This window comes from Chrysemys picta, chromosome 2 (genome assembly GCF_011386835.1).
Source record: "Chrysemys picta bellii isolate R12L10 chromosome 2, ASM1138683v2, whole genome shotgun sequence".
In the NCBI taxonomy this organism is placed as follows: Eukaryota; Metazoa; Chordata; order Testudines; family Emydidae; genus Chrysemys; species Chrysemys picta.
In genome coordinates this window covers 116,090,401-116,108,677 of record NC_088792.1, presented here as the reverse complement: position 1 = coordinate 116,108,677, position 18,277 = coordinate 116,090,401, and the positions used below count along the sequence as shown (strand labels likewise).

Sequence of the window (18,277 nt, the reverse complement as noted above, 5' to 3'; positions counted from 1 at the left end):
CTTCACTCCCCAGGTGACCCAGGGAGCCATAGAAGCATACCTGTTGCACTCCTCCTCCTTCCTTACAGCTGTAGTAGTGGAGCTGCAAAGATGTGGAACTGCAGACAGTCATAAAATCCTTGATCGTATCCAGTCTGGTTTCTGAGTTAAGTCCTTAGGCAACAGGGTGTTCATAAACATTGAGACCTTGCAGAGTTTACAAGCTCCACTGAGAGACTATTTCACATGATCATAGTGAGCAAGTCCCAAAGTAACTCACCACCCTTCCAGGAAAAATGCTCAAAGTACTAATTGCCTTTTGGGACAGATAAATAAAACAGTTGATTTTAGACAGTTTGAGGGATGATGTTCACAAAGGTCAACTTTAACAATTGAAAAGTCTCTGTTGTAACTGTCCAAATCGTGGCTTTTTTTTAAAAACCTGGCATTTGATACAAAAATCCTTCTTTGGCAGGAGATCACAAATGTAAATTTTAGACAGTCTTTTTGAGGACGAGGATTGAGGCCCAATGTGGAATATAATAGAAAACAATTTAAAACGTTAACTTTGGAGTATTCAATGGTGTGACTATTCTCATGATAGCCAGGACTGTGGGTCTCCTTGTTACTCCCTGCCTCCAGGGAGTGGGAATCTTTCTTGTTTTGCTGGGTGTCAGCTCCCTGACACCTCCAGACTTTCAACAACTCAAGCACTCTTCTCTGGGCAGTGCCAGCCCTGTCTTCTCCTTGCAGGTTAATAATAGGTGCACTCAAATCCCCAAGGCCCTTTGCATTTTTCTCCTGTGATATCCAGCTCCTGACACTGGTTACTCTCAGAAATTCTAGATTGTCTGCACCCAAAGATTGTCTGCAATATACCCCAATTTACCAGTTTTACTTTAAACCACTGCTTCCTATAAACCAGTGCTTCTCAAAGCCGGTCCGCCGCTTGTTCAGGGAAAACCCCTGGTGGGCCGGGTCGGTTTGTTTACCTGACATGTCCGCAGGGTCAGCCGATCGCGGCTCCCACTGGCCGCGGTTTGCCGCTCCAGGCCAATGGGGGCTGCGAGAAGGGCAGCCAGCACATCCCTCTGCCCGCGCTGCTTCCTGCAGCCCCCATGGGCCTGGAGCGGCGAACCGCGGCCAGTGGGAGCCGCGATCGGCCGAACCTGCGGACGCGGCAGGTAAACAAACCAGCCTGGACCGCCAGGGGCTTTCCCTGAACAAGCGGCAGACCAGCTTTGAGAAGCACTGCTGTAAACCACACAGCGCTTGTGAGCACTTACAATAAAATGAGATGGTAGGCTTAAGAAAATAAGAATTTAACTAGAAACGAGAGAGTGGTGAAAACAAGTAGTTACAGTACAAAACAAAATAATAAAATGCAAACCTGGATTGCTACTTATCAATAATTAGCTTTCTTATCTAATAAAGTGTATTTTCCCCCAAAGCTCAGTCTATTGTAGAGCTGGGAGCTGGCTGGTTTCCCAAGAACCCATATCTAAACCTTCATGAGAGCAATCCCGTTCAGGGGTTTTCCATAGTGGATTGATCCATAGTGGCTTTCCCCACACACCGGTATACTGAAACAGTCTTTTATCTTTATTCATAGCCAGAGTGATCCCCAGGCGGCTATAATGTTCCTTCTTACCTTCAAGTGGTTTCAATCATTTGCAGTAGTCTTAGATATTTTTGTATTGACTGTTCTGGAATATGGCAAGGGTAGACAATAGAACCTTGCATTACCTCACTGACTGACTAGGTAGGGTGATAACTCCCTCTTGCTTGACCGGGTCGTCACTGAGACATATTACCCCTGTGACTAATTTTTACTCCAAGTCCATAAAGCATACTTTCAGTATAAATACATTATTCTGTAAATACTATCTTTGTATACATCTCACAGTGATTGAGTCTTGACAAGTTACAAGCTTTCTGTAGCCTTACGCATTACTCTTTTATGGATAAACATCCTGTAAGCCATATTTGATGTGAGTTTGTCAGGTCTGAGGTGAGAGCTGTTCGCAAAGAACAGGAGACCTTATGCCAAGAGGTCTGTGTCATGGATGGGTCCATAATTAAAAAATACTTTTGTGTTATACTTCCATTCTTACAATAATTTGATTACAAAGTTGTCATGTAAATATTTCATAACATTGCTACTTCCTTCTTTGCAGGTATCTATGGTGCTGGCTGTCTTATTACAGAAGGTTGTCGTGGTGAAGGAGGTATTCTTATTAACAGTGAAGGTGAAAGATTTATGGAGAGATATGCACCTGTTGCTAAGGATCTGGCTTCCAGAGATGTAGTGTCTCGTTCTATGACCATTGAAATCCGTGAAGGAAGGTTTGTTTAATTTTTCAGTGGTATTGTGATGATACGAGTAAGTCTTTACATTTGTGTTAAAGCAGATAGGGAGTTAGCTGATCGTTCATGGAAGTCTTTTGATCATTTTGAGCAGCCAATTTTAATTGGTAGATTGCTGAAGATTTTACGTACATTTCAGGCAAAAATCTTGAATTTGAAATCAAGCTCTCTTTTAATATGGTAATCAGAAAAGATCTCCAGAGTCTCTCTTTTGTTATAGTCAAATTAAAGCATGTAGGCCAGCTTCTCAAAAACGCTCAGCACACAGCAGCTATAATTGAAAACAGTGGGAGGAGCTGTTGTGCTCTTGAAAATCTGACCCATAACTTTTTGGTGTTTTGCTGAAGTCATAAGATACCACAGAAGTTCTTAATATTCACTAGATAATTTACTAAATGGTATGGTAATTACTTGTAACTTGCTATATCACCAACATCTTTGGAGGATAAGAAGACTTTATATTGAAGTTTTCTGAAAACTTGGTTTTAAATACAGGAATCTCATGATTATGGTAGGAAAGACAGTGGCGTGAAGGGGAAATTTAAAGTGCACACAAGTTGAGGAAGGATGTCAGTTTTTTTTTTCTCTTCTGTGCTTCCAGATGCATTAGTTTTTCTAAATAGGATGCATAAATAGTTGCACAAATTTGGTCATAAATCAAATCTAAGTTTTGAACTCCCAAATGATTACTCGAAACAGAGTAGAAATAAAGTGACTTATATTCTGATTTTTTTTTTTTTCTGGTGTTAGTGCTTCACATCACCATGCAGATGACTCATTAAGATCAAAGTCGTGCTAGATAGTTTTTAGATAATATGGTCGGGGTGCTTTAGAAGTGGGTGCTTTTATATAGAGGGAATTCTGCAGTGGCCAGTATTCCAACCTGCAACTCATGTTTCCTTTTACATTAGGGGCTGTGGCCCTGAAAAAGACCACGTATATTTGCAATTGCACCATTTACCACCACAGCAGCTAGCAATGCGCCTCCCTGGAATTTCAGAAACAGCTATGATATTTGCTGGTGTGGATGTCACAAAAGAGCCTATTCCTGTTCTTCCTACTGTGCATTACAATATGGGAGGTATTCCTACTAACTACAAAGGGCAGGTAACGACCATAATCAGTATTGTGAAACCATTTTTCTCTAGTAGAAAGGAAATGTTTGGTTCCTTGTAAAATTAGTGTGAACTGAGCATGCTATTAGATTTATACATACAAGTATGTTAAATTACATAACCTTAAGAGTAATAATGTTAAAGGAAAAATTGCAAAATGTTATAATTTGGTTTGTCCTGTAAACAAGTTGTCAGAGTTCTCAGGTTGTTTGGGTGGAGCTGGAACTCGAGACAATATGCAAAATATTAAATATATTATTTCAATATGCATGAAATCTACAGAATTTCTTTATATTAGCCATATGAAAGCTTATCCAGATGAGGGTAGTACTGTATAGTTAAAAATGGATTATAGCTGGGCCTGAACGACACATGGTTCAGGGCTTAGGTTAGGTGGATTATCTGTGCCACTGCTGCAATCCCTGCGCTAAAATTGGTTACTCTAGTTTGCCATTAAAATTGGCATTTAAACAGCAGCAACCAGTCCCAGCGTCAGCCAGAGTGAATCTGTGAATGGACCAGTCTGATTTCTTGGACTAGTTCCTTTTGATCAGTTTTTAAAATAGCTATAAAATTCTGCCTTGTGAATGTGGCCTGGCATTATAAAAGATCCAGTGTTCTTCCCATTGTACTCAGAATTTTACTACAAAAATATTTTGGTGAATTGTAGTACTTTGTGTCTGAGATGGTGGCAAAACATAAGAATTAAACTGTTAATACCACATTCCTATATAGCACTTTTTTCAGTTAATAAATTATTCTCCTGGAGTCTCTTCTCCCCTCTCCCTTTAAATCTATCACTTAGTATTTAGATTTCTTTGACTTCATGCTTTCAAGACAAATAAGTGACATTCAAATACATTCAAATGAAACGTTGACACTGTACTACAAGTGATCTTTATTTTACAAATGAATTTGCAAACATGTTGACTGAATTCCTTCTGAAATTACAGGTAATTACACATGTGAATGGCAAAGATCAAGTAGTACCTGGCTTGTATGCTTGTGGTGAAGCAGCCTCTGCATCCGTTCATGGTGCTAATAGACTTGGAGCAAACTCTCTTTTGGACTTGGTGGTCTTTGGTCGTGCTTGTGCCCTTAGTATTGCAGAATTGTGCAAGCCTGGTAAGATTCTACAAGTTTAACTTGTATCAGAATGAATTGTTATAAATTCCTATCCTTAAAGCGCTCTCATATCTTTAAATCTTAGCAAGTAATTATAGGGCTATTAGCTAGACTATTAGAAAATTGCAGTAGCTTTTTTTTATTACTGTTCTACATAACATGCAGTGTTACTGACTGTTCAAGAACTTGCCATACTACATCTAATTGCAGGAAAATATAATTCTGCCAAAGCAACTGGAAAATATGATTGAGAAGCTTTTCTCCCAAACCAGAAAACTTTAGCATTACTAATGTTATCACAAGTTTTAAGAAACAAGGCCTTGCAACATACTACATTTTGAGGTGGATGATACAGTGCAGACTCATCTTATACTGTTTATTCTTATATTAAACTAGTCTGAGATTATGGCATTTGCTGTAGCCTTGCACATACAACATGTTAAACGTTAAACTCTAAACATAATATCCGTTCCTTTGGGTGCATGTCAGTTTGCAACATAACTGAGAATTTGGAAGGCAGTTTACAGTTTGACTTAATACCTAGATCTTTCCATTGTAACTTCTATGATTCTATAGTTTTGATCCTAAAGCAAATAATACATTCTAAAACTAGTACTGCAGGTTTTGATTTTAATAATTTCTGATGATGTGGATCAGAAGAACACTTTCATCTAGTTTCTTTAAAAGGATTAGCACAATGCTCTTTTATTTCTTGTTAGTTTACATGTGTAAATATATCAAATCCTGTAACGAAAATCACATCTACTGAAATAGTGGGCTGGGGCTGAAGAGGGTTACCTAGGCCAAGCTACAGAAAGAGTGTACATTCGAACTAGGAATCTGATTTGGATTAGCTCTTATTAAGGAGGCTTAATTAATCTTCTCCCTGGATAGTAAATGGGATTTAAACATGGTTGTATGGCAGGCTCATTTCCTATGCTTCCCTGAAGTCTAGGACATTATGTAAATCCCCAGCCATAAAACTCTGAGCATTAAGGTTGAGATTAAGTTAATAGAACACTTCAGAGTTAAAACCCAAAACATATATAATTAAATATATCTAAATTAAGTCAAGAAATTCCTGTTAGTTCACAGGACCAACACTGATCTTAATTCTTGTCACTCACCCTCCCCATCGATAACTCTCCAGAACAAACTGTAGCTATTTAGAACTGTACCTGTTTCTCAGAATTGTGACGCCACCTACCATCTATAGGCTGGAGATCTGACTTTTCTCCACATTTCTTGTCAGCAATGATAACCATTGCATCTTCTCTATGTATGGAGTAGAGATGACACACTATTCTGATCTACCACTTCAGTTTGGGCTATACATCTCTTGCTCCCTCAGTATGAGGTTGAGATTTCACCCATCAGTTATGTGCTAGAGATCAGTTTGTGCCCTAATGTGCTTACATGTGGGTCCTGGAGCTCACAATAATTTATAAACCCTGGGAATATGGACCTTAGATCCCCCCTGGGACCCAATAGAAACAGTGAGTGGATGGATGGCATATTTCTGTAACACTGAGAAAACTTGGTTTCCTCTTTGTGACTATTGGTGAGGGGTTCTCTGACAATATGTGAAGTGTTATGAAGGATGAGGTGGCAGTAAAGGCTGGAATTTTTACTGTTGTATTTCTTTTGAGCTTAATTAACATTCTGTTTACACTTTTATTTAAGTTAAATATATTTTCAAACTTACTGTAAAATTGGCACTAATATTTAAACCATTTTCAAGCTGTAAAACACTGCATACTAAGTGGTAATATGGAAAGCCTGTTTTGAAATGTTTTAGTTAATCTACGCATCCCGGTTTATCTCCTGCCAAAAGTTAAAAATGCTAAGTTTAATACGTTGCAGTCTTAATGATTTCTTTGTATCTCAAAGTGCTCCTCGTCATCTCCATGAGGCAAGTGAGTAGTAGCTGCAATTTACAGATGAGGAAACTGAAGCATAATACTGACAGGCTGTAACTTGACTGAGGTCACACATGAATTTAGTGGCAGACACAAGAAACAATGACAGGCTCTCTTATTTTGAGATAAAAATAAAGTAAAATAAAAGAAGCAACTAAAAATAGTTATTGCTGTGTAAAATTGCCACAAGCTGAGGATTATTAAATCTTGATTTTATTGATATAATTGCATAAGAAAACTGAAGATGTTTACCCTTAATAGGAGAAGCAGTTCCCTCAATTAAACCAAATGCCGGAGAAGAATCTGTTGCAAATCTTGACAAACTACGATTTGCCAATGGAAACATTAGAACATCAGAACTGAGGCTTAATATGCAAAAGGTAAGGATCTCCGTACCAATGACTGTAACACAGTATCTTGAGATGAGGTTGATTATTAAAATATACTGTAGGTGTTTATGAGAACTGAGTTGCTATTTAGTAGAGCTGAAGGTCAAACTTTGGAAAACTTTCTGAATTTATCAAAATCAACCTTTTTTCCATACAAAGATCCTTCTGCTCCAATCAGCTGCCCAAAAGATCATCTTTTTTTCTTTAAATTAGGAATAAGAAATGCCACCTCTCTCTATTTGAAACAGTCACTCCTCTTCTGACCTACTTTCTCTCTGTGATCTGATAGGAGAGGCCTCTTTCCAAATGAAATATTTTATGTTTACCAAGGAGAATGCCTGTTCTACTCATGCTTCAAGCTCAGCACCTGATGGCAAATCCTAGTGCTCGGAAGTTCTGAGTTGTTGTGTTATCCATAAGGGGTTTTCTTGTGTGCTCATCACTTAGTTTGGGCACCCAGAACCTAAATTCTTGTCTCCAGAAGCCAAATCTATAACCATGTTTTGTAAGTATGTTCAGACAAGACTTGTGCCTGCTTTGCAAATTGTCATACACAGATCTGACTGGTAGCCAAGATTACTTCCTGTAGGAAACGCCCGACTAAAAGTGAAATGTAGACAAGGTGGGCGAGGGAATATCTTTTATTGGACCAACAAAGATATTACCTCACCAAGTTTGTCTCTTTAGTATCCTGGGACTGACACGGCTTCAACACCACTGCATACGTAACGTGAAATGTAGTAAGACAGCCACTTCAACAGTGTTAAGAACATAGGAACTGCCATACTGGATGTGACCTGAGGTCCATTTAGGCCCATATTCTTTCTCTGACTGCATTATATGATTCAGAGGAAGGTATAAGAACCCTGCAGTAAACACGTGTGGTATAATTTTCCCCACCACATTAGGTCTCCTCTTGATCTCTACTAGAGATTGGCATAAGACCTAAAGCATGAGATTTAATATCCCTTCCAAACTTTTTTCTATGAGTGGATGTTCTTGTTATCCATACATGTATCCTATCCCATTTGTAATCTTGCTGAGTTTTGGGCCACAACAATGTCCTGTAGCAGTGAGTTCCACAGTCAAATTATATGTTGTTAAAAAAAAGTATTTCCCTCTTATCTGTGAGTACCACCTTTTAATTTCGTTGAATGCCTTCACTGAACGTTCTTCTTAGTTGTAACAGAACCTAGTGAGGTGATGCTGAATGAAACATAGGGCTATGTGTACTTTCAAGAACTTTAATCCACCCTAGGTAAAAGCCTATGGAGCATTTCATGTCGAACTGGAATTGCACATTCAAGTGTAAGCAAAAATGTTGGCAAGGGGATTGGAAGCCCTTTTGGAAGTAATTTAGGATGCAGTCATAACATTAACTTGTGGCGTTTTAAAGTGCACCTGAACCTCACTCAGAACAGAATTGACTTCCACCAGAAATATGACTCTTCTTTTTGTAAGAAAGTTGAGCTCACAGTGATTCAAAAGCTTTCATTGATTTAGTAGGACCACTTTAAAATTCTGTATATCACAAAATAATAATTGGAGATTCCAAATGTATCAAGCCTTGCGTGAACCCAGTGAGGGTCGGTAGCAAAACTGGTGACCTTTGCACCTAGTATCAGTATGCTGTTCAGGGATCCAGTTTGGTGAATAAAAAGGTGGTACTGTTTCCTAACCCCACCCACAATCCCAGAATAACTGGATTTTTCTGTCACTCTGTCCTGCCCTTCTCTTGCGACCCCTTTATAGTCTGCCCCACTGCATTGTAGAATCCTGGTAGCTTTCACGGATTTTAGGGGAGTGGTCCCAAAACTTTTCAGGGTTATGTCCTCCTCCTCCCCCTGCTGGGAGCAGAGGCATTGCTCCTGGGGGAGGGGGGGTGTAAGGGTGTTGAGGTGGGGGGGCGGGGTAGGGTCAGGGGTGGAGCCGGAGCTGCTGCTGGGACAGGGCCGGAGCAGAGCATGGAGTGGAGCAGGGCTTAGTGGCACTCCCTCCCTGCCCCCTCTGGGGGCTGGCCCAGGCCCTGCTGTGCCCCCCTCAAACATTCCTCTGTGCCTTCCTAAGGGAACCTCTGCTTTAGGGCCTGTTGTGCCTGCAGAAGTGTATGAGGAGTGGGGATATTTGGCCCTTAGAAGTATTTCAGACTTCCTGTTCAGGATGGCAGCATGGCATTACTTTATATACAGAATATGTTTGCAACCATAATAACTAGAAATGTTAAAAGCAAGCTTAAAACTGGTGAGGTTACAAGAGAAATTCTAATGCCTTTCTTGAAACTTCTTGCAGTTTTTGGAAGTATACTATTTCTTTATTTTGATGTGTTTCAGACAATGCAAAATCATGCCGCGGTGTTCCGAACAGGCTCAGTACTACAGGAAGGCTGTGAGAAACTCAGCCACATTTATCGTGATTTGGATGACCTGAAGACATTTGATAGAGGTAATGAGATATCGTTACACAAACCACTGTAGAAGTATTTTTTATTTGAATATTTTCATTTTGTTACCTGTGGGTGTACTTATTTTCCAAGTGTGTGTGTGTGTTCTACATTGAAAGGTATTTTCAGCTACAAAGAGGAGCTAGGTATAGCACTATTTGGTTGTCTTGACTATTGTGAATTCACATGGAAACATTTTAAAGAGATTTTGTTTAAATGTTTTAAAGAATGTGTGTAGATTAGAAAAAGTCAGGAGTTCATGAATGTGAATTTTTTGTTTTCTACTTTGTGTAGGCTAGCTAACACTTTTCAAATTTGACTATAGAAAATATTATTACCTCCCAGGGAACTTGTGTACCATTTTTCACCTCAAATACACAGAGGGCTATTGGAGTCTTCTCAATTTATTATAAATAAATCATGAAAACAGTTTTTTTTCGTGCAAGTGTAATATCAACCTGTTCTTATCAATAACAATGTTTAGGTATATATTTATTTGAAAAACAGACATTGCACACGCAAATCCAGTTTTGCTGATCTCTCTAAGGAGGATTTAAACCTTTTTCTTAAACTTTTTTTTTTTTTAAATTAAACAAAATGACAACTTAATCTGTAAATTTTTTTTCCTTTTCTGCAATCTCTCTTTCTGTAGCTGCTTTTAGAGATGTGCCTTAAACTGAACATTTTGAAGTGGCCCTCTTACAGGCTGTAGTGCTTGCCAAACACCAAGAAGAGAAAAAGCCTGATGTAGAACTGAAAGCCTAGGGATGAGTGGCATGATGCCAGTACACCTGTGATCCTGGCAATTGGATTGTACAGTGTCCTAAAGAAGTAGACTCTATCTATCCTGTATGGATAGAGGATACCAATAAAATTCTGCTGGAAAAACTCTTTTGCCCAGCTATCCCCAAGGATTTTTTTTTAAAAGTGACCTTAATTAAATTTGCAGCCAAATCCTGAAACAAACTGCTTGAGTGTGAGGACAGAATTGTGTTTTGACATAGAGCATGCAAGATTCCACCTTGTTTTTGGCACACTCAATCTTGAATAATATGTCTTTTTGACTGAGAGAGGTAATTGAGATTGGTCTCACAATTGTCTCTAGTAATCACAGGCACATATCTCAAAACAACTATATACTTTTGCACAGTTAAGCAGGATTGTCAGCTTATGAAAGATGCAAGACTGGAAGAGAGCTTTGCAGGCTATGACTGAGATGCATTGATAATTTCATAGGGAAGCTTGCGCTGTGACTACAGTGCTCTGTTTCCTAAGTACCAACAAAAAGAGAAAAATTGAGCTGAAGTTCTTACAATTGGTGCTAGAATATTTTTCAAATTAGTGTAATATCTTGTTAGGTATTGTGTGGAATACTGACTTAGTGGAGACCTTGGAACTGCAAAATTTGATGCTGTGTGCTATGCAAACTATTTATGGTGCTGAGGCTCGGAAAGAATCTCGTGGAGCTCATGCCAGAGAAGACTACAAGGTGCTTATGTACTTTATAACATTTAGCTTCATAAATATGTTTTTCATACATGAAACCAACTTTCGTCAACAAACATATCTCTTGGTCTTAATCAATTGTACTTGAGTTTGGGGGGTGATCCCCCCCCCCCCCCCCCCCCGTCTGCATTGTTTGTTCCTAAAACTCACGTAAATTAGATTCTTATTTAAGAGATTTTTTTTAAGTGTTCCTAACGTTGGCTTAAAGCTTGTGAAACTGATTTGTGGTTTGAATTGTGAGTAAATCCAAATGACTTTCACACCCCTTGATCAGTACCTCTAACCAGAATCAGCTGAGTATTGATGTGATGAAAGCACAGCTCCTAGTCAGGCCTATTGAATCTTACTGTTTGAAATACTGATAAAGAAGATAGGAACAGTAATGATATGGTCACTGGATACATAAAAAGGATTGAAAAGAGTTAAGCATTATATGCAGACCTCACACTCTAGAATTTCCACAAACTCAGTTACAATCCTACTTAACTTGCTGAAGCTCTGCAATGATTTTTAAATAAAAGCAGGAATTGACATAAAATTCAGTAAAACAGCTTAATATTAGCCTACATTTGGTATGGCATTATAATCAGAAGAAACCTAATCTTGAAGGACATTATTAATGCATTTGCAAAATGCAATTCCTGGTCTACAGCATAATACTTTCTTTTTACTGCTTAGGTAAGAGTAGATGAATATGATTTTTCCAAGCCAATCCAAGGGCAACAGAAAAGACCATTTGAAGAGCATTGGAGAAAACACACCCTTTCTTTTGTGGATGTCAAGACTGGGAAGGTATGTTGGCTCTGGGCTTGGAGGGTTTTTTGTCCCATTCTGTTACTGTCAGTGGGGTGGAAATTGCATGATTGCAGTGGAAATGAGTTGAAGTTTCTTCATAAAGTACCACATTCAGTTTTTCTAAATTAACACACTACTTCTTGAGTATATGAAGAACTAAATGTACGAGATGATACAAGAGCCATTCCTGGGGACTATCACTGAATTGCTGTTTAGCAATTGACTTTACAATTGGAGTAGGAATTAGAATAGTTTTTCAGCTTAGAACAGGCTAGTTCAAAGTTCTTAACATTACGCACTGATAATGCATGTTTTGATGCTTAGCATAAATCATTTATGGATTCAAAAAGAAATGTATTAAAAATCTGTGTTTTTACAAACTCCCTCCTGAGATGATCTACAGTATCCCTCCAATGTGAAGTACTGAGGATCACCTCCCCCTCCAAGTGATTAACCTCCTTAGTTGGCCAGAAGGGTTATTGTTGAGTGGCATGAGGCACTCTTAGAATCATAGAATATCGGGGTTGGAAGGGACCTCAGGAGGTCATCTAGTCCAACCCCCTGCTCAAAGCATGACCAATCCCCAACTAAATTATCCCAACCAGGGCTTTGTCAAGCCTGACCTTAAAAACCTCTAAGGAAGGAGATTCCACCACCTCCCTAGGAAACCCATTCCAGTGCTTCACCACCCTCCTAGTGAAAAAGTTTTTCCTAAAATCCAACCTAAACCTCCCCCACTGCAATTTGAGACCATTACTCCTTGTTATGTCATCTGATACCACTGAGAACAGTCTAGATCCACCCTCTTTGGAACCCCCTTTCAGGTAGTTGAAAGCAGCTATCAAATCCCCCCTCATTCTTCTCTTCTGCAGACTAAATAATCCCAGTTCCCTCAGCCTCTCCTCACAAGTCATGTGCTCCAGCCCCCTAATCATTTTTGTTGTCCTCCGCTGGACTCTCTCCACTTCTTCCACATCCTCCTTGTAATGTGGGGCCCAAAACTGAACACAGCACTGCAGATGAGGCCTCACCAATGCCAAATAGAGGGTAATGATCACATCCCTCGATCTGCTGGCAATGCTCCTACTTATACAGCCCAAAATGCTGTTAGCCTTCTTGGCAACAAGGGCACATTGTTGACACTCATCCAGCTTCTTGTCCACAGTAACCCCTAGATCCTTTTCTGCAGAACTGCTGCCTAGCCACTCGGTCTCTAGTCTGTAGCAGTGCATGGGATTCTTCGGTCCTAAGTGCAGGACTCTGCACTTGTCCTTGTTGAACCTCATCAGATTTCTTTTGGCCCAATCCTCCAATTTGTCTTGGTCCCTCTGTATCCCATCCCTTCCCTCCAGCGTATCTACCACTCCTCTTCCCTCAGACAGACTGTCTCTCCAAATGCTCCAAGACCCTGCTGGCTCAAGAGGCAAGAAGGGAACTAGAACTAAATCTTGCTTATTAGAGCTGGTCAGAGTTTTATTTTTTATTTTATTTGAAACACTTTTGATTTTAAAAAATTGCACTAAACTTTTTTTGGGAGGTTTTTTTTTTCCTTTTTAGTCAATTTTCTAGTTTTGATGCAGTACAAGAAATGGAAAAACTAAAGTTTTGTTTGTCAAAGTTTTTTGAGGAACTGTATACATTTGATTTCTAAGTTTTCCACAATACTGGCAATTTTTGACCAATTCTATTTTTTTAATGATATTAGACCAGTTCCAATTATTTTTCACTATTGGGATTTAGCAGGAATTGTGAATATTTTTCATGCTATCTTCTGGGTTTGATGCAGTGGTTTGCTTTGCCTTAATTAAGACACTGTTTTATATTTTTAGGTTACTTTGAGATACAGACCTGTAATTGACAAAACTTTAAATGAAGAAGACTGTGCAACAGTTCCACCTGCTATTCGTTCCTACTAATGATGGTTAGCTATGTAAATCAGCTTATGTAATTATGTATATGTCTGCCAGAGCTTGCTGGTATACATGAACATATTAAGTATTCTCTTATTCAGAAATCTACTGTTATGTTAATGATGGTTGAAGAATGCTGTCTAGAGATTTCTCACTGATGCTCTGTTCGGTGGCTAGCATATCACCATTAAACCAAGGTGCACAAAGCTGTACACGGATTCTCTTTCATCCCTTTGTCAAAACATTTGAAGTGAACATACAGAACTAATGCCAAAATAAAATAATCTAAAACAGCCCTGCCTACTTGTTACAGCTTTTCTTCTTTTTACTTTTTTTTTTTTTTTAAAACCTCGAGCTCTGCACATTGAAATAAACTTAATGCATTTATTTTGAATAAGGGGCTACTGTAGTGTGCTGCTTGAGACTTACATTTCATGATTAGGGGTGCAATTTAAACTTAAGCTTCCAGGACAGTAACTTTGCCCTGTTGCACATTACCTATTTATGTTAGTTGCTGTGGGAACTGTAACTTTGAATTTCTAAACCTAAGATTTAAAGCATCTGTTATGTTTCATTAGTGCACAGTAGGGCTTTTTAATTTAATTAATTAATTAATTAATTAATTTATGTGAAGAAACTTAATTTTACAAGGCAAATTGTTTCCTTTGAGCAAATATCCTCCACTCAAAGGTAGACTGAATAAACTGTACATATTCTTAGTCAAATCAAAACCACTGGAAAGATTAAAGATTTACAGAATATTCCTATGGGGCATATATCTATGAGAATGGATAAATTAGAGTGAATTCATTAGAAAAGGACTTTTTTCTTCCTCCCTACCAGGAAATAAACTATCAGATTTATAGAACAGGGTTCTTTATAGCTTAACATTGTTACAAAACATATACCATGCTTAATGTTAATATAAAATGAAAAGCATACACTACAGAATTTCCTTAGCACACAAATACATCTTGTCTGCTAATCTGGGTGGGGAGAACAACTATGAATATTATAATTAAATACTGTTATGTATTGTGTATTTGCATAAAGAATCCCTTTTCTGTTAACTGCAGCACAGTATATGTAATCCTCTAAAAGTGAGTTATGAAACACTCATTTACTCTTGATCAGCAGTTCTCAAAACTATGGGGTGGGCCTCTCCAGGGAGGTGTGAACTGAGTGCTTTTTGTAAAAGCTCTGGCTGTCAGTCTCCTGTGGCTGGGGCTCATGCAGGAGGACTGTGCACACCTGGGAGGTGGAGATAAAGGGGCCAGTTGGAGCCCCACCCTCTGGACTCAGACTCTCCTTTCCCAACCCCCTCCCCAACAGATAGGTGATATGAAATGGATTACTATCAGGAATACTAGCAAAATTTTTGCTAGAACTGAGAACTTGCTAAACCCTTATGGGACCAAGAACTCTTAATTTATATTCAGCCATCTGTCTTCATCAGTACATATCAGATTATTCTAGTGTCAGGGGTTACTGGCACTTCACCATTTTTTAGAAATTGATTTTTATTATGATCAATCTGGAAATATGTTGTTTGAAAGAAGGGATGATTCATCACAGCTTAAAAACTTTTAAGTAAAAAGAAGGACCAAAGCTGCCTTTCACAGGTGGAGGTTAACTCCTTTACTCAAAGCCCAATCTTAAATATTAGACAGCTGTTTTTTCTTTTCTACTTAAAATAGTTGCCAGTTGTCTAGCCCTCACTGGTTCCATTACGGAGTCTGACATGGTGCCTATTTAAGTGTGCTTCACTTCTCAGCTCAGCTCATGAAATGAACTATCTTGGGTTACTGGGTTACATGTGCACATGATGAACAAATATTTCTGGTACACGGACAACGTTCTGTCAACGGGTCTGTGTACTGACAGGATCAAGATTTAATGAGTGGTCATGAAATTTGGTTAATGTTTAAAGGAAGGGGTAAGTACCGGCTGGGTAAAAACAAATGCCAATAAAGCAAGGCCATAGATATTGCCAGTAGTACAGGGCGATGTATAAGACAAGGCACGACTGAGAAGAAAGGTAGTTTCTTCCAAGCGCTGCCCAGGTGCATTACCAGGGGTGAGGCAGGAGATGGTGGAGGTGTTCAAAGGATCAAGAAGGGGTTTATCGTTTATTCTCTAAGCACCTTAACATTAATCCTCAGTGGCACTTGTCGGCCGTGGGGCTCGGCGTCTCGACTGGCGAGAAAGCGGGACGCTGCGATCTAGCCGCGCCGGTCCCGGCCCCAACACAGGGGTGTCCGGTAGCGCCAGGCGGCGGGGCCCGGATCTCAGTTCCCAGAGCAGCGGTTCGCTCCGTGCTGACATTCACACCAGTCGGGCCGAGCAGCTCCTACCTGCCGCCCGCACAGAGCAACTCCCGGGCGGGGGCTCCCAAGGCAAAGGCAGTTTTCCGGCATCAGCGGCCCCAGGCTGCCCCTTCTTCCCGCTCGCTCGAGGAACGGAAGCGGCGGCGGCTGCAGCTACGACCGGCCCGAGGCCCCAAGCGGAGCTCGCCTCATGCTGAGCCCTGGTGACCGATGTAAGAGCCGCGGGCGTCACCTCACCGCGACCCGCTTCAACAGGCCCCAGCCCCCGGCGGTGCTCCCCTGGGCCTTGTCACCCGCTCGCTCGGCCCCGGACCCCCTGCCCGCCCAGCTCCGCTTCCGCGCGCTCGTCACTTGCGCCGTCGCTATTTCCCCGCACAGCGCGCGCCCCTCGCCCCATGAAAGGCAGCAGCTGAGTTGCTAATGCGCATGCTCAGCTTCCTTCAGCCATGCGTAGTAGCCTCCAAGAGCTGCGGCGGAGAGAGGGGAGGGGGATAGGAACCGGCCCCACCCCTTGCTGCGCTTTTCGCAGCTTGGCAATTGGCTTCCGCGTGGTTGAGCCCGCCTCCTGGTGCCCGCTCCCGGCTGTTGATTGGTCTGCCTAGAGGCGGGCCTTCCTTTCCCCATGGCACTTGCCGTCAGAAAGTAGCTGTGCCCCGCCCCCTTCCCGGCCCCTGTGTCGCGGCTTCCGTGCTCCCGCTCAGCATGTACTGCTCACTCCGGCCCCTTCAGCGCCTGGGCAGCACGCGGGGGCTCCTCGCGCTCCAGCCGCCGTCGCGCGCTGCTCTCCTGTGCCAGCCTCAGCAGCGGACGCTGCCGCCGCGCGCCGCCGGGATGGTGAGGACGTGTCCGGGTCTCGCGTCGGGCACGGGGGGGAGGGGCGGTGACCTCTAATTGCTACCGCCAGCCGCCCCTCCCCCCAGGGGCTGTGCGGGGGTCGAGATGAGGGGACACGCTGCGGCCTGGCGAGCGGGGGCCCCGGGGCAGTGGGGCCGCGGTCGTGCAGCCTCTCCCCACTCAGCATCGGGCTACCGCGCGGAGCGGGTCTGTGGGACCCGAAATTGACCCTGGGCCTGTTAACCCCCCCACCGAGCTCGAGTCCCGCCGGGTCCGACATACCTGGCTTGGGAGAGCTCGGCTGCAGCTGGCAGAGCCTCGCCCCCAAGCGCCTGGACCCCGCGGTGATGGGCGGCCCGAACCTCAGCTTGGCTGGGTGGGCCTGGTGCGCGCCTGGGTCTTGCACCGCTGTCGCTATCTCCGGCCCTTTCATCCTTCCCCGGGACATCGCTAGGAGAAGCTCGTAGCTGTGAAGATAGGCGTGGATGGAAAATGCGCTAACGTGTTTGGCTCTTCCTGGGGATGGGGCACACTCCGCCACTGAAAACCCTTTGAACTGCACAGCAGTGCTCACCCCAAGCTGACAGTCTATAGTCAGTTGCAGTAAATGAGAGTCATGTTGCAGTCTAAAAACACACAAGCTGTGCACACGAGATTGTAAATCTGACAATTAAAATTCCCTCCCTTTCAGATAGGGAGAGGAAAACTGCACCTCAGGTTTCAGTCTCCTGTAACGTCACTTTCCAGATCTTCATCAAATTGTCAAAAACTTCCAGGAAAAAGTGGGGAGTTAGGATAGGACATTGTTCCTAAAACAGGCTTTTTAAAATGTTGATTCTGTATTTTTACAGTTTAATGGAGTACAAAGGGACAAACTTCCAAATTAATGAACAAACCAAATTACACTATTTTGAAATGTGGGGGAATTGGAATTCAATATTTAACTTAAAACAAACAGACATGTAACTTATAAATCACTGGCCTATCATCACTCTGATAATTTTGTTTGTGTATCCCTCCATATTTTCCTAGCACATTTTTTGTGTAACTAAGATCTAATAAGCAACATTCTCTGAGCTGTGCCAGACGAACACATGACTTGTGCTGTAAAACAAGCTTGTACTGTCATTCATAATATAGTTGATTGATAGTATTTAAACTCTTATTAAAAAATGAGTGGGAGACACCAGTTGTTCAAAATTGCATTCTGAGTGGACCTTTCTGTTGTCACATTTGTGCTCCAGCTCAGAAGTGGGTACGCCTGGGACCTCATCCCTCACATAAAACTTAACTTTATCCCTATTCCTGTGTTGTTTCTTGGGTGAGGGCAAAAAAAGACCAATGTAGTTAAAATAAACTGTTTGTCATAACCTCTGGTTTGAAGTAACAAAAAAAAAAAGCATACAGGTTTTAGTTGCAAAACCAGTTAATTCTGTAATCAATATTAACTTCTGCCTTTCCCAACGCTACTTTTTCTTGTTTTTTGCTGCCTAGCTGCCTGAGGAATGGAAGTACCGTGAAAACCCACGAAAGCTTATGCTCAAATAAATTTGTTAGTCTCTAAGGTGCCA

The 18,277-nt window shown here is 41.4% G+C and overlaps 2 protein-coding genes across 3 annotated transcripts in view; both read left to right on the top strand.

Moving 5' to 3' along the window:
• SDHA (succinate dehydrogenase complex flavoprotein subunit A) overlaps positions 1 to 13,838 on the top strand; it is a 29,938-nt gene extending 16,100 nt beyond the window's left edge. The window contains exons 8-15 of the mRNA XM_005296507.5: positions 2,157 to 2,325; positions 3,258 to 3,453; positions 4,415 to 4,586; positions 6,767 to 6,885; positions 9,225 to 9,336; positions 10,693 to 10,823; positions 11,519 to 11,632; positions 13,465 to 13,838. Coding sequence (XP_005296564.2) covers positions 2,157 to 2,325; positions 3,258 to 3,453; positions 4,415 to 4,586; positions 6,767 to 6,885; positions 9,225 to 9,336; positions 10,693 to 10,823; positions 11,519 to 11,632; positions 13,465 to 13,551 — 1,100 coding nt within the window. The 3' untranslated portion in view covers positions 13,552 to 13,838. The remainder of the gene's footprint in view (positions 1 to 2,156; positions 2,326 to 3,257; positions 3,454 to 4,414; positions 4,587 to 6,766; positions 6,886 to 9,224; positions 9,337 to 10,692; positions 10,824 to 11,518; positions 11,633 to 13,464) is intronic.
• A 2,675-nt stretch (positions 13,839 to 16,513) lies between these two features.
• FH (fumarate hydratase) overlaps positions 16,514 to 18,277 on the top strand; it is a 40,462-nt gene continuing 38,698 nt past the window's right edge. Inside the window, exons 1-2 of one of the 2 annotated variants that reach the window (XM_065584039.1) lie at positions 16,567 to 16,706; positions 18,201 to 18,271. Coding sequence is in view for 1 of the 2 variants with exons in the window: in XM_005296506.4 (XP_005296563.2) it covers positions 16,575 to 16,706 (132 nt within the window). In the remaining variant the exon portion in view is untranslated. Of the gene's footprint in view, positions 16,707 to 18,200; positions 18,272 to 18,277 lie in introns of both variants that reach the window. The other variant, XM_005296506.4, reaches the window with a different exon arrangement.